General features: G+C 36.0%; 1 protein-coding gene across 2 annotated transcripts in view; it reads right to left on the bottom strand.

Annotated features, from left to right (window-relative positions):
* Positions 1 to 276: 276 nt before the first annotated feature.
* The window catches only part of tow (target of wingless repressor), a 77,894-nt gene continuing 68,983 nt past the window's right edge, over positions 277 to 9,187 (bottom strand). For both annotated transcript variants that reach the window (XM_089713512.1, XM_089713518.1), the window contains 3 exons: positions 2,651 to 2,768; positions 2,269 to 2,326; positions 277 to 2,175 (listed from right to left, as the gene is read on the bottom strand). In XM_089713512.1, coding sequence (XP_089569638.1) covers positions 604 to 2,175; positions 2,269 to 2,326; positions 2,651 to 2,768 — 1,748 coding nt within the window. In that variant the 3' untranslated portion in view covers positions 277 to 603. The remainder of the gene's footprint in view (positions 2,176 to 2,268; positions 2,327 to 2,650; positions 2,769 to 9,187) is intronic.

Raw genomic sequence — 9,187 nt, 5'->3', positions numbered from 1 at the left:
CCTATTAAATAATTACGTCAATAAATAATAATAATTTACCCGTTTCAAACAAAAATCACGCATAGATGTAATGGAAATTATAATCACAGAATTCACGAGAAGTGAAATTTGAAATGAAAGTCTTACGACATCGATTAAGAGCTTAGGATCGAATAAACATTAGTTCCTTGGATGAGGTTCCTTTATGGAGTAGTTCTTCTTGAAGGGAGTTGATCTCACCTCCAGCAACTATCCTGACCGCAGCTGCATGTCAAGGCAAATCACTCCTAGATATTAGATACCACTGCTGCTGGAATAATAAGAATGTCTGTACTATATCACTATTTCCCATTAGGACAGGAATATGAAGCTGCGTGCAGCCTCCTCTGCTGATATGTTGCGTTTGGTTTGACTTCTAGGACCTCTCCAAGAACATAATTTTCATCTTCACACTCAATTTTTCTTGATTCACTTTTATTTAGCTCGATTAGATTAATTACACCCACTGATAAAAAAATGCTCACTTTACTATACAATGATAAGCGGTGTCGAATCTAAAATTTACTATACATATTGACTAGGCGCTAGGTACACTTAGAAAATCTACATAATTACAAACTTGCGCTAAGAATCTAAACTTTTAGAATTTTTCAGCGATCGCGTTGAGAACGGCACTGATTTCACTTTCTTGCTCTTATTATCTACCGAATTCGTGTAAGAGTCTGTCGTCATGGCACCAAAGCCGGGGCACTTGGGCACAGAGCTGGGCGCGCTGTTCCCGGGCGACACGCCGCTGTCCGTGCTCACCGACGCGGAGCTCGGGCTGTCGCTCGGGTTGTTGCACACCGTCAGCTCCTGCCCCGGCACCGACACTATCTGCCCGATCTGCTTCTGTCTCACCAGGTTTATACTTTGGCACAAGTTCTTTCCATCAGTCTCAATTGTCTCCTTCTTTTGGTATCTAGTTAACGTCCCGGCCGATCCTGCGGAGTTGGGCCGATACATGGGCATGAATGGCGATTGCGGGTAGTATTGCATCTCTGGCCCCTGTCCAGGAATCCAGGGCCCCATCGTCGATACGACGGGCGGCATGTGCATATACATGGGCATTTGAACCATGTGAGAGCCGTCAGGGAGTGGAGCGAATCCTGGTGCGACTGCCATAGGCCTGACGACTCCTACGGGAGTCGGCGCACTATGCGGTCGCATTGCTGGATGGCCATGCGCATATGGGGGGTGTACGTATTCTTCACCCTCGTACGTTCGATGAGGTATTTGTGAATAATCAACGTTGGGAAACACGGTATGTGGTCCACGTTGTAAATATGAAAACATCTGCTGCTGTGCCTGTTTCATTGCTACGTACTGCTGTAAATGTATAGCAGTCTGTTGTCTCTGCTGCGCTAAATCTTGGGACACATTGGTTGCAGCGTTACCGTGAATATAATATATATGTGACTGAGTATTCATTTGTGTCACTGGCGTCGTTTTTTGGTTCGAATTATTGTACTTATTATCAACTGTATTACTTTGTGGATCTTGGTATTCTTCCGGCGGAGCAATGTATTTTGGTGGCGAAGGTGGAGTCACTTGTTGCGACATGGGATAGCTTAAAATTTGAGTGATGTACGGCTGCTGTGATTTCGCCGAATGCGCTGGGCTGTGTGTTTGGAATGTTGGATTGTACGTGATTTGGGAATCTTGACTAGCATCAACAGACTGAGACACTGATATGTCCATGTCTTTTTGCACGGCTCTTTGGCTTTCGTTGACTTCGTTCTTCTTTGGCTTCTGGTAAGGTGCAACCTTTGGGTTGCTCTTCCAGTTGGCTCCGGCGCTTTGTGATCGTTTGACGGGTGATTTTGTCGGGTCTTGCCAGTTGTCTCCGTTGATATGACGAGGGTCAGGCGGGTGGTGCGATTGGGCGCTATGTGACCGATGCGGCGGTGGAGACATGCCTTCGGGGACATGTTGCTGTCGATAGCAACGTCTAGCGCTGCCAGGACTGTTCTGGCGTTCTGGCGGCTGGGGTGGCATGGGCCTGTGCAGACGTCGTCTGGCCGGCGTGGGCGGACTGGGCTGTGATTGTGAGGACTGTGTGGACTGCGACGCGGATCGCCATTGGTCTATTAAACGTTTTCGCCTCTCTTTTTCTATCCGTACTTCAGTTTCACTCGATGAGTCGTAGTCTTTGCCCTGTGATAAAAATATGAAAAATTTATTGATAATAAATAATGACACTTAATAATAATGTAAGAAAAGAAAGAATAATTTAAAAAAAGTATGCACCTTTTCAATTTTTTCGTCCAACATTTTGAAGAAGTCCTGCATGCTAGCCGATGCTTCACTGAAAGACAAATCAATGATTATTGCTTTGCTATATCATAAAAAGGAGCTAAAATAAGACACTACCTATAGGTAACTAAAGTGACCCAGAAATCTAAAATATTAATTAATCGTTAATTGGCTACAAATCTAGAACATGAATTTGAATTTGTTAAGGCAGGACAGAACGTGGAGCAATTCGTTTACTTCTTTCAATTTCAAATTTTCAATTTTTTTATAATTACATATTTTTAAACACAAGTGGATATAAAAGAATATTCTTTTTTTCGGATACAAAACAAAACTGAATAAATCAAGCCTTGAAAATTGATATTAATAGTCTTACACAGTCGGTGGATGGTTGGTGAGCGGCAGGATATGCTTGCCGTGGTCGGATTCTTCCTCAGCCTCATCCTGGGCTCCAGTCCTGCCTTCCTCTTCATCTGTCTCCTTTTCTGTAGCGCCTGCAATTGTATATTTATGTTAAATATTTGCACGAGCAGAGTAATTATTAAGAACAGTTTTTTGTACATGCTATCGGATGGTAAACGTGCTATCTCATTACTTGGTGGAAAGCATACCCCATCTTTAAGCGTAGAGTGAACCTTCTAGACAAGCGCTAACATCTTAGACCACATCTTAGCTTAACATCACGTAAGATTGTGGTCAAGCGCTTCGCCACTGAGAATAAAAAAAGCCCCGCTCATAGACATACCCAATAATGGTTACGGGATTTGTCTAAAATAATATATTTAGGTTTATCTGTATGTATTGGAACTGCATCTCATTAAGGGACAGGGCTTTCGACTTAATATTTTCTTAGGACCGTTGTAATTGATACTGATTTTATAATCTCTGTATTTACATAAATGTAGTACAATTAATTACATGCTTGAAATGGAATTGAAGATTTTAAGATTTTGGTGCGATTATAGTCATTATTTTTTGTTATTAAATCAACCTTAAAATGCTTGACAATTAATGAAATGCATTAACTGTTCAAACCTGTTCAAACAAAATAATTAAAAGTCTATTTCAGATCTGAGCAAAATAAATCACTCAGGAAATAATAACAAATGTAGCTTCACTTGATAAACGACATTATGCCGTGAAGCTTCCCATTTCCTTAACCTGTTTCAAGCTCAGGGTGTGGTCTTTATTGACTAGCTTTTACTAGAATCTGGATAATGGAATATGCTGACGTGTACTTAAAGAGAAACCACAGAGTTTCTTGTCGACACTTTTCTGTAGACTTTTATCGGACCTAGTGAGTTTATATTATGACCTTATTGCTAGTCAATATGACGCGGAGGATTCAATAAATTTAAGGTATTTTTTTTTTGTTTATAAAATCTTTTATTTAAGTGTCTTACTTTGCCATTGGTTTAGAACGACATATTTTTTTGTATTTACAGTATGGGAGAGCACAAAAATAATTGGTCATTGGTCCGTCATCTATACTAATATTATAAAGCTGAAGACTTTGTTTGTTTGATTGTTTGTTTGTTTGTTTGAACGCGCTAATCTCAGGAACTACTGGTCCGATTTGAAAAATTTTTTCGGTATTAGATAGCCCATTTATCGAGGAAGGCTATAGGCATCATATATCATCAGTCATCACGCAAAGACCAACAGGCGCAGAGCAATGCAGGTGAAACCGCGCGGCACAGCTAGTCGTAGATATGTTGAATTTAGAATGACAAAAGATTTCTTACACTGCAAGATTATATTATCTGTAGTAAAAGTTTTATTTTTGCCTAACGGATCTTAGTCGTCCATTAATGTACATAATAATTCAATAAAGGATATTTTATTTTATTTATTTTTTATTTAAAAGCTTGTAAAAACGCTTTTACTCTAAGTCTGGTTCAATAAACAACTTTTCGAGTTTGTAGCGGAGTTTGGTAAAGTTTGTTGCTTGATTAATTAATTAATTAATTGGGAAATTAACATCAGTACGCGGTTTTGCTCACGTAGAAATTATAGCTAATATAATGTTTGTACTTTGAATAAGTTAATCGGTTTAGATTCATATGATTGAGAATGAAAACATAGACACTAATTTTCTGTGTAAAGAACGTACATTATTTATTATAATTCTATTTATTATATAAATAACTACTGGAAAAATAACTTCGTATCACGAAGATAGCTAATAAAACTATTTTCATGAATTAATATAAACTGAGGTAGATAGTTCCTTATAAATTAAACTTACGTTTATTTTGAATGAAAATCAGTTTCTTTACAGAGTAATCTGCAATTTAAAACAAGACCTGGATTGTTTTATTTCATTAGATATTGACTTCTAATGTATATTCAAACAAGACTTTAACGGATACTGGGCCTTAGACAAAGTAACAATTAAAAAACGATAACGAAGTTAGAAAAGGCAAAAATGTATGGGATTGACATACGCCGCGTTAGATCACGTGGTCTATCTAATGTCAATCCCATACATTTTTCCTTTTCTAACTTCGTTATCTTTTTTTAATTGTTACTTTGTCTAAGGCCCCTGCTTTTTTAATTTATGAAAAAGTTGAAGTAAATTCTGATTAAATAATTTGTGAAATTATAATGAATCTGTAAATATTTTAAATATGTTAATTTTTATTACTTATCTATTGATTTCACTCATATGGTAGCAAAATAAAATATTACGATAGCAGTCTATTTCGATGTAAAATTGCATGCAGATTCAATCCGCCATTTTTATGAAAAAGAATTCGACATGAACATCTCCCTTGATCATTAAATTTCGGTTTATTAATACATCAGTTTCATAAGGAGCATCATAAGAGCAAATGTACTGAATATACTTGCATGAAAATCTTCAATTTTAATACTATCAGTGAAATTCATAGCTATATTAGTTGAAGAAATAATCTCGCTATATTGAAGGTACGGAAGGCAGTACTCGACTAATAATTCCGTCCAATTTAAAGTTTCTAGGTACGAGCTTTTAAGCTCTGTTTCAAGATTGTCAGATAATTACTTAATGTTTTATTGGTTTAGAATTTAGATTAATATTTTCTGTTTATTCAAGTTATTTGATAATATGTTTATTTGAAAATAAATTTGTGATGGTTGTGAAACTTATATTAAGATAAAGGTTACGCTTAACAGGTAGGTAGGTGTTTTTGTCACGATAAAACCTATACATCGTGATAAAACCAAACTTTTTAATACAAGAAAAAAAAGAGCGCAAAAAGTGTTTTACCGTGTTAGAACCAAAACTAAAAGTAATTACACAAAATGCTCTGACAAAGATCTCGCAAATGTTGTTTGTTGTTTGTTGTTGTTTTAATATATGTATATGAAATAATAGGTTAATACCTATTATTATTATTTTCCATGTCAAGTAGAAAACGTAAAAGTGTGAAAATAGAGGTAACTGCGTGATTTTCTTTTATCGAGTCATACAGAATCCTTGAAAATATCATCTTGTTTGATATATATTTTATTTTTTAGATATTACACGTATCATCTAATAGAATATTGGTAATTCTGCTTTACACGCACCCTTAACAAACAAACAAACCGCTTAACATATACTGCAGGGAAATAACAAAACAGAACATCATGTAAATTGAACACCAAAGTATCACACAGGGCAAGATAAACATTGACACGGGAATTAATCGAATGCATGAGCGACTAGATAACGCGGTTATCAGATCGATGGAAACTTCGCAAATTGCATGTTTATAACTAGCTTTTCGTATGGCTTTGTTCGAGCATTAATTTCTAAGTCTATTTCGGTATCTTTCGACTTGTGTTTATCTACAAAAGGACATAGTCTTCAAAATGGGATGAGATATATTGATGAAGGTCACAAGAAAGGCATATTATCAAATGGACAAGTAATGAGAAAAAAATCTTATATATTTTTATAAAACATTTTTTATATTTTTTATGTAATAGTCGGCAAAAGAGCAGATAGGACCTGATGGTAAGCTCTATACCACCGCCCATGAGCATTTGCAGAGGCGTAAAATTGGCCACTTTAAAAAGTGTCGCATAAATCCCTGCGGGGATATCGGTAGCTTGTTATAATATGTGGAAAATAATTAATAAATGAAAACACCTACAATTTTTATTAAAGCACAGGATTATTTACAAAACACTTTTTTGCTACATTCAACAAGGAAACTAAACTATAACTTATTTATAAATATGTAAAAGGCTAAAATTAACACATACATGTCAAAGTGTAACTTCCCTTTATACAGTAAACAGATTATCGTCAGCTTCGCAACTTTCCAGAGTACTGAAACTAAATATGTTCAGTTAAGCTTATCTGTCAGCTCAAATAACAAACGACGTATGAAAATGTAGTAAAAATTATTAAATATTTTATCGGTGTTTATCAGCTAGTGAAATAAACATTAAATAATAATAGTTTAAAAAAACTAAAAAACACGCTTTTAGTTCGGTTTTCTATAAAACGCGTGTTTTTTATTCTTTTTTAACTATTATTTATTTTATCAAATTAGTGTATTGTCATCGGTCCTAAATAAATCTACAAAGTTTGAACGAAATCTGGCCGTTTAAAGTGGGTCAAAATCGCGCCCAAAGAAGTCGGTTACAAACTTACAAACATACAGGTGAAGCTAATATAAAGCGTGTAAAAATGTTATTTTATAGTTCAAATAGACCTTATCATTAAATAAAAAAGTCTGAAAAAGCTTCAGACCTATTTTTAAACTTATAAATACCTACTTTATAAAATTTCATCAAAATCAGTTATCCCATTTCCGTGGAGTACAATTAACATTACAAGAAACACACATTAACAGAAATACATCGAAACGGATCAATTATCCCGGGGCGAAAATCTCTGTGGCTAGATCTATAATATAAGACGTTTTACATCCAACATTCAATAAATACGGCTAACAAATAGGAACTGCTGAGTCCCGAGCCCGACACCTCAAGGTGCACTCCTAATGAGGCCCTACAACTTCATAATGAACTTGTAGTTACAAACTTTTGTCATTTATAATTGAGTTGCGGAATCTATTCGAAATTGCTTTAATCTATGGCACAGAATACTGTTCACAGAAAGCAATAATATTGTAGTTAATGTCTGTGATTAAGTTCGTAGCTTTTTTACGTGTAAAATATTGGCGCGCTTTTCGATATAAATTGTGAAAACACACAATGATAATGTGATTATGATTGCTTTCTGTTAAATGAAGCATGAAATTCATTCATTTGGGTTAAAATCAACAGAATATTGGCAATATTGCTGTTGCGTCAAATCAAATAAAATATTTTTATTTTGCTCTATATGGTTAGTAAGTTTGTCTTTACTAAAATAATATTACTTTAAAATATTATTAAAATATAATATCATTACCTACATTGTATTTTTTTCAGACCAATATCTTTTGATATAAGCTACATTTGATCTAGCTTAGCTTACTACTAGATCAAATGTAATTGTTTTCCAATTCAAGTTATAGCTTTACTTATGAAGCTAACTTGAATTGGAGAACAATTATCAAGTGTTAACTTGGACGTTCGACTTGAATGGTTCAGTTAAGTTAGGAACCGTAAGGGCCGGCGCCCACTGCCGGCACGGCACGGCATGGCACGGCAGAGCATCCCGCGGCGTGCAATGGCATCCCGCGGCGTGCAGTGGCATCTCGCGGCGTGCTGCGTGATCCCGCGGCATTCAATGGCATGCCGTGGCATCCTGCTAAAAGCCCCACTAATGCTGCATAAGTTTCAACCTTATTTCAACTAGCTAGCAATCATAATTCCTCGACCCCAAAGTGACGCATACGCCTCGCGGGATGCAATGGCGCGCCGCGGCATTCCTTGGAATGAAACAGCAAAACACGTCATGCCGCCGCATCCTGCAGCGTGCCGCGTCATGCTGCAGCATCCTGCGATACGTCGCGGCATCGTGGCATCGAAATAAAGTAACTTGAATTCTAAACTGATTGAAATAAGATTCAAAATAACTTCATTAGTAATAAAATCCTCTGCCCTGCCATGCCACGCCGTGCCAGCAGTGGGCGCCGGCCCTAACGGACCGGTAACATAGAGTAACAAAGGAAAATGGGCTATGTAGATACGAAGCTAGCCAGTTGGCCCCGGGTTCATCCGGTTAAACCAGGGTAAATACGAAAAAATCCTATTCAATTAAAGTAATCTATTTCAAAGGTAAAATAACGATTTCTAGAATTTCAAAAACTTAATAACAAAGAAATTATTCCCTTTTATAACAAGAAGATATTATGGAGAAAACCATTAAAAAATCTGCCTGTTTGATATTCATTTGAGGCTAATAGCAAATATTAGTAATCTGTGACCAAGCTGCCGAACCGATTTAAAACAACATTGCATAGAAATACCTGAATATTATTATTAAACATAAGTTTTAAGCTAAATCTAGAGGTGTAAAACGAGACTTTCTTGCAGCAGCATCAATAACATAACAGTAAGTAACAAAAGAATATAAAACAACTATTGTTAATCTAAAAACGTTACATTCTTACATCCGAGGAAATACAAAAACATTAATATTTAAAATTTATTTGCATTCCACGGATGCAAGAATAAAGCTGCATTGTATCATCTTCTCAAAACATATTATTTGCTAAAATAATACCCATGATTCATCCGATGTGAATGAATCGCTGACACACTCATATCTGGGTTATGCTTGGAATACTTCATTTCAATTATCGAGAAAACATAACAAATATTGTAATACTGATTCTGGAAATGTAATTGCACGCCTCATAAGAGAAGCGTTGAGGTGGGTACTACTGTCATTTCGCGCAAAACATCTGATTTTTCAAACTTAAAATGTCTTTATGTATCATACATTGCACTTGTAAGATAATACATACACACACATATTAAGAAA

The sequence above is a fragment of the Colias philodice genome, chromosome 3 (genome assembly GCF_061535455.1).
Source record: "Colias philodice isolate Cphi_HAF_F1 chromosome 3, ilColPhil1 Martin Lab GWU primary, whole genome shotgun sequence".
In the NCBI taxonomy this organism is placed as follows: Eukaryota; Metazoa; Arthropoda; class Insecta; order Lepidoptera; family Pieridae; genus Colias; species Colias philodice.
The sequence above is the reverse complement of the archived record's forward strand: the minus strand, read 5'-3'. Positions and strand labels throughout refer to the sequence as shown.